The sequence below is a fragment of the Miniopterus schreibersii genome, assembly GCF_964146895.1.
Source record: "Miniopterus schreibersii genome assembly, chromosome: 4".
NCBI classification, from domain to species: Eukaryota; Metazoa; Chordata; class Mammalia; order Chiroptera; family Miniopteridae; genus Miniopterus; species Miniopterus schreibersii.
The window spans coordinates 59,383,895-59,411,085 of record NC_138105.1 but is presented as its reverse complement, the minus strand read 5'-3'; the positions used below and the strand labels follow the sequence as shown (position 1 = coordinate 59,411,085).

Below are 27,191 nucleotides of genomic sequence, written 5' to 3'. Positions count from 1 at the left end.
TTAACTATGAATTCCATTATGTACATAAATGTGCAGGAAACTTCTACATCTCTCAAATCGTAGAGACAATGACCACTGGAAATGTGATAACATTTCATTCTGAGCCACACAAAAAGAATTGATGTCCTAGCATCATCTCCGTTTGGCTCAGTGGTTAAAGCGTTGGCCCTAAGACTGACGGGTCTTGGGTTGAATTCCATTGCAGGCTCGGTGCCCTGCCTGGGTTGGGGCGCATGCTGGAGGCAACCCATCAATGTGTCTCTCTCACATTGATGTCTCTCTCTCTTTCTCTCTCTCTCTCTGAAAAGTAATGGAAAAAAAAAAAGAATTGATTAGCAAGGTGATATCTTAAGAGAAGGCGACCATGTCATTTTAGGCTTTGTGATAGTTAAGGAATGGAAGGTTGAGCATGTTAGGTTATGTGCATTAGAATTCAGGGAAGGCAGATGGCGAATAGCCAGAATAAACAAAAATTAACCTATTGGAATGAAATCATTGGGGGAGGTACTAGAAAGGCAAGAGGCAAGGGTCTCATATTTGCATTCAAGAACAGATGTCTGAAACCATGGACCTTAAGATCTGCTATTCTCAACCTCACAAAAGAACTCTCGGATGCCTGAAAGACTTGCCACTAAAACAATCACCATTATCCTACTGACAAAATCTATAAGTAGGAAAACAAATTAAATTCAAGAAAACAATAGGGATTATTAGGCATAGGAGGAAGAAACAATAAATCATTAATTTATAACTACTTAGTGTTTTGTCCAGGTTCTGTGCCAATACATCTCCTGTAGAATATGAAGAACTCAGAGTAGAAAAATCTCAAAGAACACACGTTAGCCAGCACCTTGAGAACTACAGAGCTGAGAGTCCTCTTTAATAACGGTCTTTACAGTGTCATAATGAAGTAAGCATGTAATAGCCCAGAGCAAGAAGAGTCCTGTGATTCATTTCTTGGAACTTGAAACTATTTGGCATTTCTGCACTGCCTTCATCAGTGGCCTGATGAGGGTGACAATGCATTCTCTTGCGAGCTACTTTTCAAAGTTGTATATTTTGATGAACACTTCTTAACACTGTGCCTGGAGGAGAGTGAATGAGAAAAAATGGTGGTGAGTGTGACGCCATGTCATAGAGGTTTTATAGACCTTGGTAAGGATTGGGTTTATTTGGGGTGGATTTTGAAAATATTTTAATTAGAAGTGTGATCTCTCTGACTTCCATTTGGAGGTCAGATAGAAGGGATAGAAGTGGAAACAGAGTAAACTATTGTAGCCCAGAGCAGAGGATGGTCTGGCTACACTGGTAGCAGTAGAGGTAGACAGTAGCAGATGGATTTAGAAATAGGTAGATTTTTTTGAGAAGGTGTTTTTGGAGGTGCAATAGACATGATTTACTTATGAACTGGACATTGAGGACTGCTGAAAATGCAGGAGTGGAGAGAGGCATTTGGGTGAGTAACTGGGCAAGCAGTTGTGATAGTTACTGATGAGGAAGTTGGTGAAGGAAACGGATCTGTGGTCGAACATGCTAATTTTGAGATGTTTATAAGATAACCAGACAGAACTGTCAAAAAGTCAAAACTTCCAAACTTCTGACCAGGGATATGTAGGCCTCAGACTTCAGGGAGTAAACTGTAGTTGGATAGAGAAGTAGACCAGAGACAATTTTCCCAGGTATAAAAGAAAGCCCAGAAAGAGGAAGAAAAGATATATTTGTGGTTGACCCTCCTCCTGTAGTTGGGAATAGACCTGAATATTCAAAGTCACCTCTCTCCTTTCTTTCCCCATGGCCATGTCTCCCCCATATACAGAATAAGTTATTCGGTTTAGTTAAAGGTAAGAACCACTCACCCCAAAACTTTTCTCTCAGACCCTGAGATCTCAACATTGTGAGGAATTTTTAAGATGTGCAAAGGCAATCTTTCCTGGGAGGATTAAGTTTTAATCAGAGTAAAAGAGGGATAGTAATAATCATTTAATTATATTTTAGTATAAACTTATTATACTAATACCTTGTTAAACCCCTTGGAACTGGGGGAATCATATTCTTTATTAAGTATGGGGGTGGGTAGAAATAAAATAAAGAGAAGGGACAAAATATAATTTTAATTTAGAAACTATGGTTTCTAGAAAAAACTCACAATAGAGAACTCTGGTACAATCATGGGTATTCTGCAATAGTGCATACACCTTACCATTTTTTATCTGCTTTCAAAGATCAGTTATTTACTTTTAGAGACCTACTCCCATTCCTTTTTTTGTTCTGTTTCATAGGGACCAGCTAAAGTCTAGCTTTTTGCCTGTTTTCTGTTTTGTCTCATTTGCAGAAATACATGAGTATCACCATGTACACACTAGTTTAGTCTTTGAGAAATGAGCTTCAAACCTATTATCATATCAGAGACCCTTGAACTTAGGAAGTCAAACAGACAGATACATGTGCATGAACACACACTCACACAAACACCCAGACACAAACTTGACAGAGGTGGGGGAAATCTCTAGATTCCACATTCATTCAAACCCTAGCTCTGATCACAATATATTATGAGATTCATGGGGCTATAGGCGCTGTTTCAATGCAGTTATATTGCAGTTATTCTGCATAACAATCTCCAAATGTCAATGGCTTATCACATTCTTTCTTGCTCAGAGGCCTGCGCCTCTTCTGGGTTTATCTGAGATTGGCTGCTTTAAGATAGGCTTGGATATAGGTGTGAAGTGGGTTCAGATCTGCTCCCTGGGTCTTCCCATTTTGGGACCTCAGGTACCAGTAGCATTCTTTTTCCACGGAGGAGTGCAGGAAAGCAAGAATAGGCATAGTTACTTCTGTTCTCATTCCCTAAGTAATACCAGGGTAGGGGACTATACTCCTCCCATGGGGAACCCTACGAGAGAAAGGGAGGAAAAGTGGGATTGTCAACAAATAATCTTATCTACCTCGGAGATTATGATTTGCTAAAACTTTCTATCTCCTTTCTTAGACCAGGCTCTCTCATATCAACAAATAGTTAAGAAAACAGGAGGGGAAGAAGGGATAGAGAAAGGAAAGGGGGAAGATCATATGTGATTTCTCCCATTCTGCCCAACCACTATAGCCATCTCATTCAGCATAGAGCTAGTAATCACTGAAAAATAAGAGACACCTGAAATTTCAAAGGTGGTGAATCAACTCAATTAAATATTTCACAGAAGCCAGTAGCTGATGAAAATTGCTCTGCACCAAAAGCTGTTTACCTTAAATGATTTCCTCTCACTTTTACCCCCATTTAGTTTGTGTGTAAAACCCACAAGGAGTAGCTTTTTGAAAGGACAAACTGTCTTGTACTTATTTTTATCCTCAGGGCCTAACTCAGTACACAGTGTGTGTCTATTGAGTAAATATCATGCAGATATTTAAAGACAATGTGAGCTTTTAAACATTTACTCAGTACTGAGCTTTTAAACATTTACTTGAAAAACAAGAGTATGTCATTTTATTCATCTCTCTAAAGAGAATGTGAAAGTTTAAATTACTCTTTACTTATGGAGAGCCCCATTTTCCCCCTGAGAATCACCAAATTGATAGAAAAGCATTTTAAATATTACGTATATGTACTTTACAGCATAATAAAAACATTGGTTCTTAGAAAACATAAAGGTAGGTTTCATATTGTTTTTATTTTCTATAAAGATGCCAACTATGGAAGTGATTACGACTGTTAGAAAACATAAATTGAACTATTATTTTTATTTGAATAGCATGATTATGTGGGTGCACAGAGATCTATGTATGACATTATGTTGAAAAAACAAGAAGAAAATGAAGAATTTCTATTCATTATTGTGTTCTTATCTAATTAGTTCTCAAAATATATATTATTCTTCTCAAATAAATACCCTGCAGTTTTAAAGAAGAGGAAATTGTAAATATGAGCAATGATGTAAATGGGGGTAGGGTGGAGAGAGGGGCTGCAGAGTAATCAGGTTTTCCTATTAACATAGCAATTAGTGACTGTTGCTCTTAGTAATGTTTTGGCCCTCACCATTTAAATACAAGATTCTAATACCTATTCAAAATATAGTTAACTAAAATTACTTCAATCAAGTTTAGTACAAATGTGATACAAGTGGGTTCGTTTTAGATTTATTAATGTGATTACTTAATGCTTGTAAATGCATTTTACATTTCTATTTCTTGATTGATTAATAGTCTAGATTATAATTTATAATTTAGTAAGTATAATTTACTATAACTTTATGGTCTGGGTGATAGTAAAATAACTATTTACTCATCAATGCTTTGTCATCTATGAGCTGGATGGAGTAGGGCAAAAGCATGCCTTTTGGCAGGCCTCTCAACTGTAGCATTTGGTTCCATTCTTCTAATACATCTCACCCAATGTGCTTGTAAGGGAATATAGTCTACTAGGTTTCAACATCTGAATTTTGAAAGGGCATATTCAGCCTCTAATGGTAGCTATGTGACAAGTTATTTTACTTAAGGAAGTTATTTTACTGTGCCTCAGTCTCCACATCTCTAAAATGGGAATAATGTCCTCAGTGGTTGTGAGGATTAAAAGTCTTACTTTTGGACAACTATGAAAAAACATTTAGTAGTTCTATGGACATTACTAAGAACATTCCTCGCCATGTTAGCTATTAGAACTAATTCTCTAATAATAAATGGCCGGTGATTATAACTCACTCCACATGGTTCAATCAAATCAACATTATCCAAGAGCCTGTATTATAATGAGCACCAAACGAGGTCCTAGAAAGGCAAAGAAGAATAAGATCTGACCCTTGTTTTAGCTCAGGGGATATATTAGCCAAAAGGAGAAAGTTACACAAATGAATAACATCAGTACAGTGGGTTAAGGTCAATAACTTAAAATGGATCTTATCTGTCTGACTTGTCTCTGTAACTACAACACTGAGAACAAAATTTGGGTACATTAATGGTGTTCAGTAAATGTTGAATGTAAAAAAAGTGAATGAATGCATGTAGTAAGAAAGGTAAGTTGGAAGCCAATCATGAAGGAATTTATATACCATAAAACAAATTTTGGACATGTATCTAATGGGTAACACTGAGGAGAGATTGTTGCTTAAAATAGAATTAGGGTTCCAACAGCACAGTGGATGATGGAACTGTTGGCAAGGTGGTCCAGAAGGATGGACCAAATTGGACTGAAACTGCCCCAAAGGACAGACAGCAGGCAGGAGGGGGTGGAAAGAAGGTGATCATTCTGAATCACATAAGGAGTATGCTATAAGGTCATGAGCATGTTACAAATATGTTGGAGTAAGAGCTGCTATCTTTATTTAAAGTTACTAAGCCAATATTCTTTCTGATTGGTGTTGCAGTCTTCTTAGGATATATTCCTAGAAGTGGGATCACTGGGTCAAATGGCAGCTCCATTTTTAAGTTTTTGAGGAACCTCCATACTGTTTTCCATAGTGGCTGCCCCAGTCTGCATTCCCACCAGCAGTGTACTAGGGTGCCCTTTTCTCCACACCCTCGCCAGCACTTGCTGTTTGTTGATTTGTTGATGGTAACCATTCTGGCAGGTGTGAGGTGGTACCTCACTGTCATTTTAATTTGCATCTCTCTGATAATTAGTGACGTTGAACATTTTTTCATATGTCTCTTGGCCATTTGCATGTGCTCTTTGGAGAAGTGTCTATTCAGGTCCTCTGCCCATTTTTAATTGGATTATTTGTCTTTGTTTTGTTGAGTTGTCTGAATACTTAATATATTTTGGAAATTAAACCCTTATCAAATATATCATTGACAAATATGTTCTACTATACAGTAGGTTCCCTTTTCACTTTGCTGCTGGTTTCTTTTGCTGTGCAGAAGTTTTTTAGTTTGATATAGTTCCATTTGTTTATTTTTTCCTTTGTTCCTCCTCTAGAATATATGCACCCCTATGTTCATAGCAGCCTTATTTACAATAGCTAAGATCTGGAAACAGCCTAAGTGTCCATCAGTAGATGGATTCATTAAAAACTGTGGTACATTTACACAATGGAATACTATGCAGTTGTAAAAAAAATGACCTCTTACTCTTTGAGACAGTATGGATGGACCTGGAGAGTATTATGCTAAGTGAAATAAGCCAGGCAGAGAAAGACAAGTATCCCATGATCCCACTTATATGTGGAATCTAATGAACAAAATAAACTGATGAACAAAATAGATCCAGAGACATTGAAGCATGCAACAGACTGACATATTTCAGAAAGAAGGGGGGGGGGATTACCAAAGAACTTATATGCATATATGCATAGCCCATGGACAGACAATAGTTCAGGGAAGGCCTGGGGAGGGGGTGGGAGGGGGGTGGAGGGAGTCAATGGGGGGGGGGAGGGAACATCTGTAAAACTTTCAACAATAAAGCTAAATTTAAAAATAAAATAAAATTACGTGATAGTAAATTAAAAAATAAATAAATAAATAAAAATAAAGTTACTAAACCAAGAGTCCAGAGTTTGCTGTACTTGTCGGGACAGTGAGGGTGCAGGAGGGAGAGTTAAAACAGGTGAATGGGGTAAGAGGCAAGAATGAGGAAAGCATGCTTTTAAGCCTCAACAATTGGGAACTCTTTGAAATGAGCAGAACTCTGGCAGACACAAAGGATGTTTGCAAATATCTGTTGTCATTGAAAACATTGCTTGGATTAACTTGGAAATTAAATTTCTGATTTAATCTCTTTCTTTCATGACGTTATACATTCAGGTTGGTAAAGAACGCGCACGTACTTTATAACTCATATCCTTCCAGGAATTGTAGAGCTTGAGACAGGGCCTTTGAAAGCAGAATTACATCTTCCAGGAATATATGTATTTGAAGGCAACCAGAAATGCCTGGCATAACTGCAGAACTTATGATATTTAAATGTATACTTTACAAACAAATGGGCATTTAGCATAGCACTCGAATAAAATGAGGGCATACTTCTCTTGGCTCAGTAGAGGTCATTCTGATCAGCAGAAATCATGCTTAAGATACAGGCGACAATGCAGAGAGCTCTTTTGTTAGCATTTTTCATATGTAAATTGATGCCATTGGAAGTGTCAAGAAATGACCTCTTTTTGAAAGGAAATTGATCCAATCCAAGGTTTTAAAAAAGCATTACTCCAGAAAGTGAATCTTCAGATGAATCATCACCTATGATTTATTCTTCTCCTGAATTTTAACATTTTATGCTTTCATTTATCTGTCCATTCACTCAGCAAATATGCAGACACATGCCAAATACTCTTGTCATGGCAAACAAAACCGACATGCCATCTGCCCTCAAAGAATTTACAGTTTAAATAGAAATAGAATAAGAAATAAGCAATTACAGTGCAATGTATTTAGGTAAGCTCAGGTGCCATGGGATTTTGAACAGTCGGGCAAAATCTAGCCTGAAACCTGAAGAGCCAGCTGGGAAAGGTGGCAAAGAGGTGTTTCTTTACTGGATTTGCTTCCCTCTCCACCATAAGTTTCCCACAAATAGTGAGCCACTCAGTTTTATTCTCAATGAAAGTAACAATACAAGTCAATATGCTCTCTCTTTCTCTCTTGGTTAGGTATCATACGTCAAAGCTATTGACATTTGGATGGCAGTATGCCTCCTTTTTGTGTTTTCAGCACTTCTGGAATATGCAGCTGTAAATTTTGTTTCAAGACAACACAAAGAACTTCTGAGATTTCGACGAAAGAGAAAGAATAAGGTAAGCAATTAAATGCATCAGGTTCACTGGGAAACCGACTTTCATTAAAAAGTGACTTTGTTATATTTAATAAGAGGTGCAAAGAAGGGGCTGGGGACTAAATGATATGATATTCCTTTGGTTTTGTCCAACTGAAACTCAAATTGTCAAAAATAGCTTCAGGAAGAAATTGGAGACATCTTAGCTATACTGCTGACATGAGCGCTTTCTCAACATCTTTCTTGTGTATTTCCAGAATGACACAATTTTTGCTTTCATTAACAAAAATGATCATTTTTTATTTGTAATGTTAGAATGTTTTTGATGTTTTACTTGATATAGTCACCAAATATAGCTACTAAAGTTGTTCCTTTTTCTGAACTAATTCCTTTGTTTACATCAAATGTTACTTTTTTATAAGACTTTGATGTTCATGTAAAACTAAGTGGGGTTTTTTGGTGCATACTCTCATGTTTTAAAGACATTTCTTCTCCAGGTCCATCCATGCTGTTCTGAAGAGCATGAGATCCTTCTTCTTTACAGCTGCGTAGTATTCCACGGTGTAAATGTCCCACAGCTTTTTTATCCCCTCATCTACTGATGGGCACTTGGGCTGTCTCCAAATCTTAGCTATTGTAAATAGTGATGCTATGAACATAGGGGTGCATATATTCTTTTTGATTGGTGTTTTGGGGTTCTTAGGATATACTCCTAGGAGTGGAATCACTGGGTCAAATGGCAGTTCCATTTTTAAGTTTTTGAGGAACCTCCATACTGTTTCCCATAGTGGCTGCCCAAGTCTGCATTCCCACCAGCAGTGTAGTAGGGTTCCCCTTTCTCCACACCCTCGCCAGCATGAGTTGTTTGTGGATTTGTTGATGGAGCCATTCTGACAGGTGTGAAGTGATACCTCGTTGTGGTTTTAATTTGCATCTCTCTGACGATTAGCAACGAGCAGTTTTTCATATGTCTTTTGGCCATCTGCATGTCCTCTTTGGAGAAGTGCTTATTCAGGTCCTTTGACCATTTCTTTTCTTATTTATTTTATTTTATTTTATTTTATTTTATTTTATTTATTTCTATTTAAAATATTACAAATGTCCCTTTATCTCCTCAATGGCCCATTCCACCCCATCCTACCCCCCTCCCCAGTCCCTCTCCCTACCATTGTTCATGTCCTTGGGTTGTGCATATCTGCATATAAGTTCTTTGGTTGCTCTCTCCCCCTCCACCCACCCGCCCTCCTCCATCCCTCTTACATTCGTCAGTCTGATCCATGCTTCCATGTCATTGAATCTATTCTGTTCGTCAGTTTATTAAGTTCTTTAGATTCCATGGAGAGCCTCAGATTGAACATTTTTTAATTGGGTTGTTTGTCTTCCTCTTGTTGAGTTATATGATTTCTTTGTATATATTGGAATTAGCCCCTTATCAGATGTATCCTTGGCAAATATATTCACGCATATTATGTGGGGTCCCTTTGTATTTTGAGGCTGATTTCTTTTGCTGTGCAGAAACTTTTTAGTTTGATGTACTCCCATTTGTTTATTTTTTCCTTTGTTTCTCTTGTCCTAGGAGATGTATTGGTGAAAATTCCACTACATGAGATGTCTGTGACTAGTATTACTGCCTATATTTTATTCCAGGATTTTTATGGTTTTGTGACTTACATTTAAGTTTTTTATCCATTTTGAATTTATTCTTGTATATGGAGTAAGTTGGTGGTCTAGTTTCACTTTTTTTCTGCATGTACCTGTCCAATTTTCCCAAAACTATTTATTGAAGATACTGTCTTTACTCCAGTGTATGTTCTTGCCTCCTTTGTCAAATATTAATTGACCATAATGGCGTGGCTTGATTTCTGGGGTTCTCTGTTCTGTTCCATTGATCTGTATGTCTGTTGTTGTACTAATACCAGGCTGTTTTGATTACAGAGTATAGTTTGATATCTGGTAAGGTGATCCCTCCAACTCTGTTCTTTCTCAAGATTGCTGTGGCTAGTCAGGGTCTTCTTTGGTTCCATTTTAATTTTTGGAATATTTGTTCTAGTTCTGTGAAATATGCTGTTGGTATTTTAGTAGGAATTGCATTCAATCTATAGATTGCTTTTGGTAATATGAACATTTTAATGATGTTAAAAATTCCCATGGAAAACACAATAAGGTGTTATTTTTATTTATCACTTGATAGATGAAACCCAGAAGAAGTGTTATGTAGAACACCTTTGGGAGACCACAGGAAGTTGTAGAAGTTATCTCTTAATTGGATTTGTATGTACAGAATGGGATTGTTCCTCTCTATTAAGACTTGTTATGCCATCTTTTTACATGTGCAGAGTTTTAATCAACCCCTTTCCTTTTCTGTAAGGAAGAGTTTCTATTGACCAGCATATCTATGACTTTACTTCTTTTAATATGAACGTGCCAGCTGATATTTTGAAAGTAAATGAATTCTTAAACAATAGAAAAATATCAAAGTTCATATAACGTGCATTTTTAAGGATTTGATTTTTTTAAGGATTCCTTCTGGTTTCTGAATTATTGACTGTGATTTATAGATTCATAAAACCTTTTTAAAGCATTAAGCCATGATCTCTCAGTGCTGAGCCTACTCTGTATTAATCATTTTCTAAAGCAATAACTTACTCAGTCATGTCTAATTGACTCCCCAGAATCATCACCTGCTCCAGTAAATACCCAGTGCAGTGTAGCATGGAAGAAACATCAGCATTGAGATACTCTGGGTAATGCATCAGATAAAAAACAATGCTAGATCTTGTATTTGATCAAAATTTTTATGAAAAGAATATAATTTGTACATTAAAACATATTAGGATGGGAGATTAATTTTTTTTAATCTCCTTCCCCTGACCTCACCCTGTCAGCTCATTTTCTTATACTTTTCTTGTTCTTCCTCACTCTCCCTTTTTCTCTTTTCCTCTCCTTCTTTCTGCTTCCCTTACTACCTGTTTGCTCCCCCTTTCTCTCTTGAGACCTGGGATTGGCTGAAACACTATAACAGGTCAAAAAAATTCTGCATCACAAGGCTGAAGCTCTTGTCTTTCCCCTTAATGACTGATGAAGACAATTTTTCCTTCTAATCTCATTAATCATAAGTAAGGCAATGCTTATTTCCCCCTCTCACTTTGGTTTGCTTTTTCACATTTACTTTCCCTTTCCCTACCTTTCTCCTTTCTACAATTTAAAATTTATCAACCATGTGCTGCAAACACTAGAAATGAGAGGTGTTACACATGTAGTGTCCAAAATGGGGGCTGAGAGCTCAAACATTTTCTGTTCCCACCGCACATCCAACAGTCATTGTATCCAGTGGATAACATAATAGACTACAGGTTTACTTACTCAATTCTGGTTTCTCCTTTAATTATCCTTACTAAAGCAACTCTGTTTAGTTTTACCACCTGTAAGAATATCGGGATACAAATGTTTGACACTCCTTCGTTAGCTCAACGAAAGACAGCAAGAGTAATTTTTCTAGTGATTGGCACTCTAGGAAAATGCAGAAATGCAAAAATAGTAATATCTTATTATTTTCTAATCACTATTTGAAATATACATGGAGCAAATATTGTAATTAAGTTTTAGTGCAAGAAAAAAATGCTAAAATATATGGGTGTTTTTTTTAGTTCATTTCATACTTTGGGGAGTGGATACTCTGCATATGTGAAAATCTATTAATTGATACATGATTGTTAAAATGGTATATGCAATTAAAACCAATCATGCAATTATATTTAATCATGTATGCCTTGATTCTTTGGTTTCTCAATTCCTCTTGGTCTACTTTACCTTCCCACAGACAGAAGCTTTTGCATTGGAGAAGTTTTACCGTTTCTCAGACACGGTAAATTCACTTTCTTAATTCTAAGTAGAGGAATGTGGTCATCAGTGAAAAAGCAGAGAGCATATTTTGCACCCAGACAGTGTTTGGTGGGGAAAAACAGCCCCTTGCATATATAAAGTCAAACAAGTACTATCTCCCTTCAGCTAAGAATACTGTCTTTTTCTAACAACTCTGTTTTTTTCCCTCACTCAGTAAAATGATATTTAAATATTCTCCTTCATCTTATTAGCCAAGTTATTTGATCAGTCAAAAAATATTTTAATATCTATTAAACCAGAATATTACATAAACCTTATAGTCTCCGTAGAAGAGTGATTTGAAAAAATTAGTTTCAAAATAAGTGGGAAATTTATTTATACAAAAAGTCCTAAAAGCAGTCCCTCTTGCCAGAAAGTAGAAATCTAAAAATAAGGCAAAAATAAAAAGCTTTGGCCAGCCTGTGTATCTTTAGGACCTGTTCTGAATGTTAAGATTCTTTATAGTAAATGAATAATTTTGTTTTTGATAGTGTAATCCTTTGAAATGTTTGATTAGAAAGAGATCACAAGGACATATGTCTGAATTTAGTGATTGAATTTAAACCTACTAAAGTCAAGAATTTAGCTTAGGAAATCATATGCAAATCGTCCAGTCTACTAAGCTAAAATTTCTGGGAAAAAGTATATTTAAAAAATTTCCACAGGTGATTCTACCACATGCCTCAGTTAAGAATAGATGTGATGTTAGATGAATAGACAAGAGATATAATATTAGATGAATATTAAAGTTATCTCAATTTTATAGCAGATATCTAGACCTGGTATTATTTTAAAGCACTTAACTTTTCTTATAAAATCACTCAGCTCTTTCTCTTTCCTACTAAAATTGCATATTTGTTCTCAACGTAGCTAACCCCTTCTGTTTCATTTTTTATCCCTAAAAATAAAGTTTTACATGATCCAGTTACCTTTACTTTATCTTAACTGTAAATTTGAAACATTTTTAGTTGCATTGAATTTGAATAATCACATAAGGTAGCCTCTTTGGAAGAGGTATATATTTACATTTCCAGTAACTAAACAGTTAATGCTTATAGGAACTTTAGTAGAAAAGATAAATATTGCTTTACAAAACAGTGCAAAAAGAACTCTGATGAAAAATCAGAGTAACAGTCAATACTGACTTATTTTTAAAAAACAAAACGAAATGATTTGCAAATACATTTATTGAAAATTAAATGCATACCATTTATTTTTAAAATAATCATGGTGAAATCATTTGGTTAATCATTTTAACTTTTTAAAGACTATTTTCCTCAATCTAATAACTCTCTGGGTTGACCGATTTTGTCATTTTAAAAACACAACGCCTATGTTTAAAAACAGTCTGATCAATCTAAATCTTTAAATCAACATAATAAAAATATGTCTAAAAGTTGACCCTGTCCCCTTTCTTTTCATGAGTACTACTTGTTTACCTGAATTTTTTTTGGAACCCTAATTTGACAGAATATGCAACATATTATCATGGAAAGTTTGTCACAACACGGCACCTTGTACTGGTGTAAATATTATTCCTAGAAAAGATTTAACTTGCTTCAGCATTGGCTTAGGCCTTGTAGAAACCTTTGATACCTTACTTTTTTCTCCCGGAAGGTTCAGGCGAACCTTCTGTCTGCCGTGAGGGAATAGCATTCGCCGTCCTGGGCAGGTTTCCCCACCGCACACTGTCGCAGCCCGCGGGGCACACGCGCTGCACCTGGTCACGGCCGCCTCGCCCCTGCTGGGTGCGCGTGGGTGGGCGCATGGCATGGAAGCGTTTTGATCGAAAGTTGCTTTTCCCGTGTACGATGTCATTGCCTTAGTCCTGGAAGGTTATGAAGACATACCGAAATATTCCTGAACGTATGTGATTTGCTGAGAGAGATGGATGATACGGGGTTGCTTTAATGCATTTCATGTGCCTTCTTCTGCATTGCAATGTAATGTAACGATGCAATGGCTTGCATGCACAGTATTCTAGTACCTCCATTTTCTTACTTATTGTGATATATTAACTGTTATTTATATACACAAGTGAAATAAGCATGGGCCATTGGTTCTAGATTTTGAAAATAATTACCAAGTTTATATTTTGCTAGATATGATAATTATCTTTTTAAACTAAAGATACCATTGACTGTATTTTGACTATCTGTACTAAAACATCATTATTTTATTTACTTATGTGTTTATATGTTGTCTTACTTCAAAAATAACTCAAGGTACCTTCTAAGAACAAATAATTGATATTTTTTTGCCTTGTACATTTTGTCAGGTCTACAGTCTTAGGGAAAATACAGATGTACATGTACACTATTTTGGTTGGATGGATAAGGCTTCACAGTTGAAAACAATGTGGCACCCATATACACTAAATTATTTAATACAGTTTTCATTCTAGATCAGTTTATGCTGTTTTCCAGAGTATAAGGTAAATACTTCCTACAAATTTCTTTGATACATATCTGAAGACAAGTAGTTTCCAAATAATTTCAAACAAATTCTATTTCAATGATTCTGATATACAAGGGTTAGAAATCTCATCCTCTGGAGTAAAACAAAAATTGTAAGAATTTAATTATTTTCTGCAAACAAATATTTAGAGTTTAGGTTCAACATAGCTATTTTTTAGAGCTATAGTGCCTCTAAAATGCCTATTTAGGAAAATAATAGTCAATAAAGTAATATAATTTTTATTTAATCTAATTTCACAGGCACTGTAGGGACTTCCTTCTCAAAGTTAACTAAAACAGATTTACAGTACTGCCTTTTACACATGCTGTCTACTGTATTATATTCTGTCATCCATAATTATGAGTTGGCACTGAAATAATCTAGCATATTATGCTAGAAATAGATATGTAGATCATTTAAAATTATTTCATTGATTTCTCATCAATCCCCTAAAACATATGCATTGAATTTTCATAATATGTCATCTAAAACATTCATCTTTAAGCTGGCATTCTACCATTCAACAATCTCCAAACCATTTTTTAATCTAAATTCAATATGCCAAGCATAAACTTTGCGAATTCATAACTAATTCATATATCATCTATAATAAATGCAAGGTTTTCCAAGGAGCTAGATTTTAAAGAATTTTATACTGACAGTTGACTTGCAACTATAAAGCATTTTTAACCTTACTTATAATTGCATCCTTTTAACCTTTGCATTTAAAAATAATATAGAAATGTATATAGATGCATTACATTGAATATTTTATTTAGGCTAATACTTTAGAAAATCAATTTTTTTAAATCATTCATGCTTTTCATCTTACCTTAGAATTTTCTAAGTGATGGTGACACACCCCCAAATAAGCCATTATTTTATTAGTAATTTTTTTTCAAAATCCACATACTTTGAAATCATGTAACTGAAAATTAATAGCAATTCATATTTTCTCCATCAGTCACTTTCCTATTTGGAATTAAAAGTTACAGAAAATTATTTAAACAATAAAACCTTTGAGATAATTTAGTTAACATCATCATTGTATAAAAACACCCTAAAGATACTCACTAGGGAAGAAACATTAGGATAAAAATAACATATTTAGTGCTGCTGTATCTCACAGTAATTCACATAATCATTACCTAACACTCTTAAATGCTTAATGCTTTGTTATCATTCACTGACAGTTCTCATGCCTTTACCACTCCCACACCCACAAAAGATTTTGTTGTTGTTGATGTTATTTTTGAGGACTAAGAATAGGAGAGGAAATTTGTATCTCATTTGTATAATATTAGGTGATAGAGGTGAATAAAGCAACTCAACTGAATGACTATATTTATACTTGGATTTTCAACCTATCTCTAATATTTCTAGTTATAATATGCATGTTATGTGAATCAGTCTTTGGAATTATTCTCTAAATAAAAGGAAAAGCAGTTAGAATATGGTATTTATGCTTAATAACGGAAACATTTCAAAATTTAGTGAAAACAGGCCCTCTTGTAGAAAGAACTGTGCACTAAATAAATGACTTTTTACCTTCTTCATTGCCTACCCTTCTAATTGATTGAAGCATATTAAGAAGATTTACTTATGGATAAATTAACTATTTCTTCAGTTTTACCTTTTTAATCAGCCATGTTCTTGAGCTCACTTTTAGTTTATTCTATTTAATTTTTATTAATACCTATATTTTGAGAGGTAAAGTGCCCTAATTTTATAAACATTAAATATTGGCTAACATATAGTTTCAAAAGTTTTAGATGTTTGTTAAGTACCTTGCTTTTTGGGCCTTCAGTTCATTAGAAACTTAAGCTGAAAATATATCCAGAAAATGGAATTATTTCAAAGAAATATTTGAGTGCTACAGGAAATAAAGAACATCACTATACATGGAAACACACATAAACATAGGATAATTTTGTCACTGAGTTTACAAAACAAAGAAATTAGTCACAAAATAATTTAATATACTTTTTAATATAGTAATGTAATATTAATGATGAGCTATTAGAAAAGTTTCAACCATGCTTAAAATTAATACTTTAAGTGGAACCTTTCAAAAGGAACCAAATAGGCCAGTCATTTTTTTAAAAAAGTCACATGACCTTTTTGAGGCCTAGTTGTCCTTACTCTCTCTCATCCTCTGACTGCCTGGGGTCAAATTGAAGTCTGGTCTAACAAAGCTGAGATCCTATTTCTGAAGCTATACGATGATGCCACATGCCTCATCTAATGGGCACACCTAAAATATCTGTACTGTTTCATGGAACATATTGACAATGCTAAAGACTCCTTGATTGTAGAAATTAGATTTGCAAAGAATCTTAACAGTCACATAGCAAACCCCATCTATTGTGACAATAACAGAGTGAGGCCTAGAGGGGAAATGTGCTGTTTTCAGTTTTCTGCTGTTGGCTAATTTTTAAGTGAAACACAAGTGCAAGGCCACTGCAGAGGAAGCCACTGCAGAGGGAGCCACTGGGTAGGCCTATTTTGCACAGCACTTTAGTGCTAGTGTAGTTTCTGTGGATTTAAAATATCTAATAGTAAAATTATTCAAGTTGGTATTCACGTTTTTATTTTATGTTGTGTAATTATGAAATCTCCATAATAATACAATTATAATGATACAATAGCAGCAATTTGAGTACCTTATCAGGTGTTTTGTATATTTTCTCTCACCCTAAAATAAAACAACCCTGCTAGATAATGCTATAATCTTCTTTTTTGGAACTAGAAACCAAGAATCTGAGAGCTTAGTAGACTATCCAGACTCCTGGCAATAAATGATGAAGCCACAGAATCACTTAACTATAATAAAACATTTTCATTTTGAATATCAATCTTGACTCAGATTTTAAATTTGGACCATCTAATAAATTTATGACTATATAAAGTATTTGAAAATTATTTGCTATAGCACACAGATATTTTAATAATGTAGATAGCTAATTTATTTCTATTTTTTTAAGAACATAAGTGTTCCTCAACATCTTGTTTTCTATTACCATTGCCAGGAAATAAATATTTGAACAAGACATTTTAATGTGGGAAGTGTTTTTATTGAAACTAAAGGTTTCTGTTTCTTCAAATCCAAAATTAATGGGAAAGCCATTGGTGATGAACTTGTAAGTGATGCTTTTTGAAAACAATAATGCATTAAATCACATTATATAACATAATTATTCAAAGTCTCCTTCCTAACATATGCCTATGCCTTATAGTAAATTTTAAAGTGGATAGAGATGCAGGTTGTATAGTCTTACATATAGTCTTACCAAGACGCAGCCTTAGTTAAAAACAATAATTATTAAAACATAACAAATAGTTCAATACTACTAACACAAAAGTCATCACAAGGGTATGTTTTCATAAACTACCTCTTAAAATGTAAATCAGAAAGTGTTAGAGGAATTCAAAAAATATTGCATCATTACAAATTTAAACTGACTAGGATAGCTGCATTGTGCCTCCAGGAAACTTCTGTTTCTACAACTTGACTGTGCATTGTAATCACCTGCACACCTTGCTGGAAATGCAGATAACTGGGACAGTCTAAGTGCTAATGAGTAGGAATCTCTGCAATGGAGAGCTAGAAAACTGAGTCTCAGAAATCCTTCCCAGTGACTGATTCCAAGACAGGTGTTATGTAGACCACAGTGCGAGAAACACTGGCCTTGCCAAGACAATCATTACTGCATGCACATAGAATGATGGTAATTTTACAAATTGTTGCCAGTTTTTATGACAGGCCAATGCTATATAAAGATGGTTAAGTTTAAATTGTTCAAGTGTGTCATTTTCTATTAAAACCAATTGCAAATGTGAAGTAGCTTTGTTCAGTACAGCACCATAGCTCTGATTACAGGCTTAAGGAGACAATCATACTTGCAAGACAGAAATAAGCTTTAACGTCATACGTCATTGACTTAACTTTTTAGAAGGATAAAAAGCAAAAAAAGCAACAGCAAATAAAGTATCTTCATTTAACGTGGAGGCCTTGCAGCTACTTAAGCACACAGGACTTTTTCCTCCCTCACCTGCACAGGGCATGAACGGCTTCCTAGTTTAAAGATATAGATGTCGTGTCATAAGCAGCAATGATCCCTACAGCTAAAAAATGCAGATGTGATCGTGGACCCAGAACATTACATCAGGTAACACCAAAGAAAAACTCATGTGGTGGGAAAGACTGAGTTGTGTCACAGCACTGCTCCCCGCTCCGCACGCTTCCACCACAAGAAGCCAGACATCTTTCTAAAGGCATTCCTGCTTAAACTCACTCATCCCACTCTCACACCCACTCATCTAGTGAACTAGCCAACTGTCATGTCCTTGTCATCCTGTCTTTAGTAATAAATGTTTTAACTGCTCATTCCAATTTCTATTTAAACCACTGCTCTGTGGGCTGATGAGATATATATGATATGCCCTTCCTACATTGTGTTCTTGGGCCATTTTATATACTGGTCATGTTTAAATGCAATTCTTTGTCCAATGAGATCTATTTCAGGAGCCCAAACTGATATAAAATGCCTTGTTCCAGCCATTAATATTATTTTCAGCTGTGGCTTTTGTTAAACAGTGTAAACAAAGCCTGAGATGGACTAGCTGTCTATTTCTGCCAACATCCATTAAATCTTTCGGGAGCCATGGGCAAAGGCCCTAAGTATTCCATCTGCCAGCTGTGTTAGCGCTTGTCATTGGGAGCTTTAACCCAAAGGCAATTTTCAAGCAATTTTTTCTTCTGTTAATATTCAAGACAAACTCTCACCACACTGATGGCTTCATCAGGCAACAGAGGAATATGTCACAGTTTTGTCCATTGCTGGATACCACCGTGGCTACATCCATGGCCAGTCCGAGACATCTGCCTTGGCACTCTCATCTCCTTCTGAGCTAGCAACTTAGTGGGTAATAAGTGACCTCATTTAATTCCACCCTGGGATTTCTATAAGGAATTATATCTCCCACCCTGGGAGCCTTTGAACATCCAGATATTGCTCAGAGAGCAAGAACCAGTTCTTTTGATGCTGCCACATATACTCTTCTCAAGTCAGCTCATATATAGACTCGCCACGCTCTCTTCAACTAGTTATTCATTCCACCGAGGTACGGCTTGAGTCCTGGCCCTCCACATGGGAGTTTCCATTGGTGAAACAGGTGGCTTGTTTTGCCTCAGTGGAAAGAGAATCATGATGTTTAGACCACTCATGATTGGTAGCTCAACTGGAGGCTACATCACTGGTTCATTGTCAAATAGACTACCTTTTAATGAACCTTGCCCAAGGTTTCCCCTTAACTCACTTCTGAATATACCATTTTCATTCTATTAGGGATCTTAGATTGGAATGCTTTTTTGACATCACCTATAACATGGTAGAAACCTTAGGCCTAACTATTGCCTGATGCCCTTCAGATTCCTTCAGTTTGGGGGACTGTTTCTACCAGAGCAAAAGAGAATGTCAGTAGCCATCATTTAAATAGATTATACCTGCTCACAGCACCAGAGAGTTTTCTAGTCTAGAATCCTAGCAGCTACCTTAGGGATCCTCTGTTGAGGTTTTTCCAGAAACTCCAGTCCACGTGTATTTTGGTAGCAGGTACCTCTGCAGTGGATGAATTTTAAGGCCTTTGAGAGCAGCTTGGGTTATTGCCTGCCTCAAATGTCTCACAATTTGCTCTCGTTCCTCTTTCAAATCCAGTCTGCTTCTAGTCCCTTTATACAGTGTGGCCAACAGAATTCCAAAACCTATCTGTCAGATTTAAAATAGTGCTATAAGCTATTTTTCTCATAGTGGGATCCAGGAGGAACAGGTTTGCCCTTCATTATTTATGAATTGTCTCTGGTAGTTTGCTCAGGTTATTTCCAGAAACTGGACTGATGGGACCAGGTCCTGGATTTTTTTCTGGGTTGGTTAGCCACGTTTTCCCAACCACTGCAATTTCCAAACCCTCCCTTGACTTTCTCCTTGGAGAGGGAAACTTATCATTTGCCATTAACCAGCTTACTTTTGATAGTGATCTGGACCAAACTGTTTTAACCAGGTTATGGCAATATGTTGGAGAATTCGGGTTTCCTTAAGGGGTGACAGTAAGGTTATAGTTGGGCCTACCTCACAAGATGGTACACTGTGTTGGACTTTTTTAAGATTCAGATTAAGAGGAAAACTTTAATCAAGTTTTTAAAATCAAGCTTTAATCAAAGCATACCAGCCTCCTTTGTCCTTCTGAAACTTAAATGGTTTTAACCATGTCCATCATGGCGAGGCTGTGGGGGGTATGTCTTAAGGAAACCCAAGAAGTCAACCTTAGGACACATTTAGTTTTACATAGGCTAGACTGGAATGTTCTAGAGAAAACCAATGAGAGATTAGGACCCCTGCTGCCACCATTCCCTTAGTCAAAGCTGAGAGCTTCCTTTATTTGCCTGGAATCTGGTACTGTTGAATAGTTACTACAGAGGAAGGTTTAGGCAATTCCAAGGGCTCTCATTTTAATATCCAATTACATCTGGGCTAAGGAACAACTGCCCACAATTAGGCTCAAGCCAGAAATGGCAAGATCATTCTTTCACATGTCATGTCCTTTCTGATTATATATTTAGCCAAAGGCAACGCCACCTACTGGATATATCTTAGTCTCTTATTTTCCTATTTGCAGTTTTTACTATGACCATGATGCCTCCTACCACAGCATCACTTTGCCTCCTTGTCTGTCCCACCAGCTTCCCTTTTGCTCTTCACATTGCCTTCTTGTTTCCCAGCAACATTGCCGTACATTGTGCACTGGCATCCAGTAATTGTAATCCCCAAAAGCTGTGTTCACCACCCTCAGACATTCGACTTTAACCATAGTGTAGCCTTGGAGCCCCATTCAGAATGAGGCAAGGAGATCCTGGCCTTCAAGTGAGCGTTCTTTGTTTCAACTGCCTTACTGGATGGAGTAAATTCAGCAACCATGTAAGTGCCTTTTGTTTCCATTCCCACTAGCATCATTGGATTTAACTTCTGAGATGAAAGCAGCAGATTTAACAGGGGTCCTTAAGGGAAGCAGCTGCCGGAATTGGAACAGATTTCCTTCCTCCCACCCGGCAATAATGTGCCAGGAAATCTTTCTTAGGAATCCTGTCAATTTTCTTCTGTGTCTTAAAAGCCACCTAAAGAGAGCTAATAGAGTCACCTCTGGCCATGACCTTCTGAATAGCCCAGGTATTTTTTTCTTCCATCAGTAAAACCCAGCACGGCAGCTGCAAAAGCAAATGTACCCCATGAATTATATATACCCTCCTGCCTTCCCCAAAGGAGAGCCACACGGGGAACCAATGCCCGAGGCGCTCTCCTAATCACAGTATCTACTAGAATGTAGGTCAGAGGGTCTGGTTAGGTAGGCTCATTTTTTTATTATTATTATTGGATGGCCAGCTGAGGTTTGCTGTTCTCTTAAAGGGCCGTTCCATTTCAGAGCAGTGAAACAGGCATCTACCTACCCCAGGATAGCTTCATACCACCCAGGGCTTCACCCACTCCAAAACGGTCATTGATTATACTCCTGCCAATAATTCCCAAATGGCAACACTGCAGCAGATTAGGAGTTAGCATTCACACCAAACATTGCTTTTCATTCTGTAGCATGCAAAACAATCGATCAGCTCCTAGGTCAATTAACTTAAAGATCCTGGAAAGCATGGAGACCCAGCTTCTTTATATTAGAATTGCTTCTTCAATATGGTAGCTATAAGCCACAGGTGGCTAGTGAGCACTAGAAATACAGAGCCTGAATTGAGGCACTTTAAAATATACACTGATGTCGAAGACTTAGTATGAAATAAAGAATGTAAAATATCTCTTTAATTTTTACTTTCAGTACATGTTTAAAGAATATATAGGACATATTGAATTAAAGAACATGCATTACCAAAAGTAATTGTGCCTGTTTCTTTTAACTGATTAAACTGTAGTTAATATAAATCTAAAATTTAAAATTGCACATATGGCTTCTATCTGTGGCTTAAATGATATTGGACAGGGCTGCATGAGAGTTACTTGTTTCGAGGGCCACTCGTCTGGGCTTCCAGAGATGTGGCATCAAAGTTAAGTGCAATGTCCTTTTAAGTCCCAATTGCACCCGTGTCTGCATCTTGAGCTCAGGCCATGAACCTGCTTGCTTCCCTTGCTCTAGTTTCTTTTCCCCCCAAGTGGTTTCAGTTTCACAGATAATGAATAGGAGACAAGGAATTCATTGTATCTGGTGCCATTCTCCCCTCAGTTTCATCACCCTGGTTCCTTTCAGCTTTATTTTACTGATCACCCTATCTGCCGACTCAAGAAGGGATCAGACTATGTCACCCACATTCTGATAGTAAGATTTATCCCCAGTTATTTTTCACAGAGCTTTGCTACCTCAAACCCGGGTGGATCAGAATCACATGCTCATCAGAATTCCCTCCCGTCCTTTGGGGTCTGAAACGACCTGAGAGCTTCTGTCACCACTGCTGAAATCTGGGGGTCAGATTGGGAAGCAGACCCTGCAGGCGCAGTGGGCTTTCACCTAACACAACGTTCAGTCATTCCCTCAGGAGCATGTGTCCCTTCGGACACAGCATCTTCCTCAAATCCGGAGGCCCGGGAGTTACTAAGAGCGTGGCCTCTTCTGCCCCTCACCCACATGGACACGTCGCTGCGGCTGCCACAGACACAGTCAAGGCGTGTGGACGTGGGCACCTTGCCACCGAGCAGCGCAGCCTTTCTTCCCGCCAAGCCTGTACACCGCCTGGTCACGCAGGCCCCGCACAGCTTGCCCAGGGCAGGTGGCTCCTTCGCTGCGCATGAAGCCAGCCCTGCGTCCCCATTTAGCTTCACTCCATTGTTTTCAAGGAAGCGAGGCTGGAAGCCCAGGGCTGGCGTTAACCCTTTCCTCCCGGGCAGTGACGCGGGCACATGAAGCTGTTCACTAAATACGGCCAATCTTGTTTCTATTTTGAGGTATGGGGGTCTACAAAGGTTTGAAAATAATAAATTCTCCAGAACAGAGGGTTTGAAAGATAGTCAATGGAGGAAGGTGGTTAAAGTGACAGACTTCCAGTGATAAGATTTTTAAAAAGGGTAAATAAGCATTAGGCACGTAAAGCACAACGTGACGCCTGCAGCTAACACTAGTGTGTGGCATAAGGAAGTGGTTAAGAGAGCGGATCCTAAGAGTTTTCATCACAAGCAGAATTATTTTTCTTTTCTTATCTATAAGAGACAGTAGATGTTAAGCAAATCTATTACAATCATTTCAAATATATGTAAGCCAAAACCATCAGGTTGTACATCCTAAACTTATAAAGTGATGAATATCAATATTTCTCAATAAAACTGGAAAAAAGGATAGTCACTAGATCCTACTTTACGAAACACAGCAGCTAGAATCTTAAAATCTTAGCATTTTTGTAATCAGTCTCTCAATTGATTTAACTAATATGTCAACACCTCATTATAAAAACTCATTGAGAAATTATATTTTGTCCTATTTTGAGATGGAATTTTTAAACACATAGGTTGATGTGGTTTAAAAGGCTATTTTATTACTTCAGCATCCAGCTGGTTTGCACACAAAATTGTACATATTACCCAAGTGACCTAAGTTTTATTGCATTCTGGAATGCAACACCACCTTAATTTACTAAATTGTAAGGATACTATTTCAGCACTTACATAAGAACAGTTTAATTCTTAGTATATCCACTTTTTTAAAGATATAAAAAATGCAAAACAAACAATAATTTAGCCTTAAAATTTCCATGTAAGCTAAAAAAAAAAAAAAATTGCCAGTATGAATGAACATTCTTTTTGAAGACTACTGGAAAATCAATTTCCAGTTTTTGGCAAGATTACAACAGTAGTTACATGTGATTTGGATCATCAGCTTTTATGTCATACTTGTTTCCTCAAAATTCAATTGCTTATACATCTTACAGTTGAGATAGTTTCCAACAACTACATTTTTGCTTTCAGATGGAATTGCCTTACTTCATAACTCACCAGGAACCTATTGTATACATTATTACATCAACTTTGATCAGCTTCTTATTTTTAAAATTCATTTTAACTTTTTACTTTTATATTTTGTAACATATTGTTCACTGAGCTTCTACTTTCACAAACCCAAAATAATTTTTCAAGAGTTTGAGCACTTGTTTTTATCTCATATTACCATCAAAATTACTTCCGTAAGAGATGAGGTATAACAAATTTACAAAATATCTTTTAAACTTTCAATTTTTTGTAGCAAAAAATTCAATTAATTGGCAGCCATCTACTGTTACATTCTAAATAAATTTATTAAATTAAATTATTCATTAATGAACTTTATTATAAAGTATTAAGTACCATATTTTCCCATCACAAATGCTTTTATTTATCATAATTTTATTAATATGTTTTCTTTGAATTTTGGTTTTCTTTTCATGTACATACATAGAGAATTCTCTTCAATTTGCAACATTTAAGAGAAAAGTAACAGCACTTTTTAGGACAAAATAGCTTACAATTTTCTTTAACATGAAATAAACTTCTGCCAAATTTCATTCATAATTTCAACTAAAGCAATGCACTTGAAAAGTAATTGTATATAAACCAGAATATATGACTATCTCATAGTCTCCCAAATGGGTTAGTGTAAAACATGGAAGTAGCATTAAGTGAGGGTAACAATAACCAAGCAGTGTTGTTGAGCTAAACCGTATTTTCCAACAAAGTAACATAAAATTGTAGGAAACAAGCATTTAAAAATTTGTCTCCATGAAAAAGTCAGTCAATGATCCTGGTATTTCATCCTCTGACATCACATATTTACCCATTTTTACCTTTACTGTAGAAATTTTAGCTCATGAGCATATGTAACATAATATCTCAACAGAGTTTTTTCTTGCTCAACCTATTTAGATATTCTAGCAATATGCAGACAACACCAGAATGGTTAGTTTTCCCATTAAAACATATCATTTGCCAATTCCATATCCTTAATGGACATATCTGTGTAATATACATTCAATCGGTGAAACTTGAATAGGGAAAAGAGCAACTCATCTTTATAGGGCTTAAGGCACCTTTTCATTATAATAATGCTAACTTCATCATGATAAAGCTTGCTATGATTCTGAAGTGCCTGTTATTTATGTTCTATTTCCAGACTAAAACGTTTCCTTGTTTTATTTATGGCAGGATGATGAGGTAAGGGAAAGTCGGTTCAGCTTCACAGCCTATGGAATGGGACCGTGTCTGCAAGCAAAAGACAGTGGAACTCCCAAGGGCCCAAACCACCCCGCCCAGGGCCCGCCGAAAAGCGCCGAGGAAATGAGGAAGGTCTTTATTGACCGGGCCAAGAAGATTGACACCGTCTCCCGAGCCTGCTTCCCGTTAGCCTTTTTGATTTTTAATATTTTCTACTGGGTTATCTACAAAATTCTTAGGCATGAGGATATTCATCAGCAATAAGATACAGTCTCTGGGGTCATGCAAGTGCAAACAGTCAATTCAAAAGGAACCGTCTTCACCATGGGGGGGTGGGTGAGTGTGTGTGTGTGTGTGTGTGTATGTGACACATGAAGGCCATTGTATTAAAATGCATAGGGGCAGGTATTATTAGGATTTGCTATGCAAAGTTGTGAGGCAAATTAAGATTCTTTTAATGGATACTACATATATATTTATATATTACAGACATTCTATTTCATATTAATATATCTGCTCTTTCGTAGTAAATCACATAAGTGGAAGTATCACTGCCAATGTGTTTGTGTTATATAATACACATAATGGTACATGTGAGAACTACTTTGGATTCCTTGATTTTTAATTCAATAATAATAAATCTGACAAAAGTAAGATTTGCACAATAAACTTTATAAAAAGAAAAAGGAGAAATGTTGAAGATAAAAAAAATTTAGTAGCTTGAGGCTTTAAAATATTTTCTTACAAATAGGAAAATAATCAGTTAATTCAGTGAAAAACTTGTTTAGTAGTAATAGAAAATTGTATGTACAAATACTATCAGACCAACTTATGTAATAACAAAAAAATTCAAATTAGATTAAAATAAAGAACTTTTATTATTTAGATGCTAACTTTAATTGTTTAGAATATTAAATTTCTCTCTTTGGAAATTTAAAATGAATGGCTTAAGAGATCATATTCTATAAAATATCAACTTTTCTTAACTTTATATGTCTATGAATGAAGGTAAAAATACTCAAAACAGCATTATTGTTTTTAAATAAGTGTTTTAGCTATGTATCGACATATTTTTAATTATTGATAAACACAGAAAAATTCAAGCCAGTACCCTTGTTTCATTAGATTTTTAATAGCTACTTAATTGTCTGTATGTAATTATGTTTAATGTTTTGATATAATTGAACAAAGTTCAGTAAGACTTTTATATTTTAACTTAGAATGAGACTTTAAAATTCATTGGGATTATAGTATTTACATTTTGATAAAAATGACTTTAATGAACACAAAATTGGATTTATGAAAGATATTTTTAATAATAAAAGTTTTCCCATCAAAGTTATATGATTTCAAACTCCTAGCTCCAAATGTAAGGAGGGAAGATTTTAATTTTAAATTATAAAAATATGTCATTTCTATAAAGTGCAGATTGACTGTTTTCATACTTGTCAATCAATGATTTCAATATGTGTCATTCACTAGATGTGAATAATTTTGAATAAAATTTTTACTTAAAATTTGTCAGCTACCCCATGGAATTATTTAAACTACAATGGGGCATTAACTCATTTTGTGCAGTATAATTAAGTGCAACTATGTGATAGAGTTCTTGGTTAAAATGAACCAGACTCTGTTTCTTTTCAGTTTTGCTCTTTTTTGCATCATTTTTATCATAAATGTTGTATTTTTAAAGAGCCCTAGAATACTTTTTAGATATATGTGATTATTGGTCAGATTCACTAAATGGAAACTCAGTGTACCAAATTAACAGAGAAAGAATTAAACATTAAGAAAATGATGAACTCAGATTTAAGAGGAAAGCATAAGCCAGTTCTTGAACCAGGTGGTAATCTCTTCTGACTAACCATCTCAAACCAAAAGCAAGAACTGCCATTTAAAGCTAAAATTTTCTCAATGCTTTTGAACTTTGGTCT

General features: G+C 35.9%; 1 protein-coding gene across 1 annotated transcript in view; it reads left to right on the top strand.

Moving 5' to 3' along the window:
• GLRA3 (glycine receptor alpha 3) overlaps positions 1–26,092 on the top strand; it is a 108,265-nt gene extending 82,173 nt beyond the window's left edge. The window contains exons 8-10 of the mRNA XM_081134730.1: positions 7,569–7,712; positions 11,511–11,555; positions 25,249–26,092. Coding sequence (XP_080990856.1) covers positions 7,569–7,712; positions 11,511–11,555; positions 25,249–25,521 — 462 coding nt within the window. The 3' untranslated portion in view covers positions 25,522–26,092. The remainder of the gene's footprint in view (positions 1–7,568; positions 7,713–11,510; positions 11,556–25,248) is intronic.
• The last annotated feature ends 1,099 nt before the right edge of the window (positions 26,093–27,191 follow it).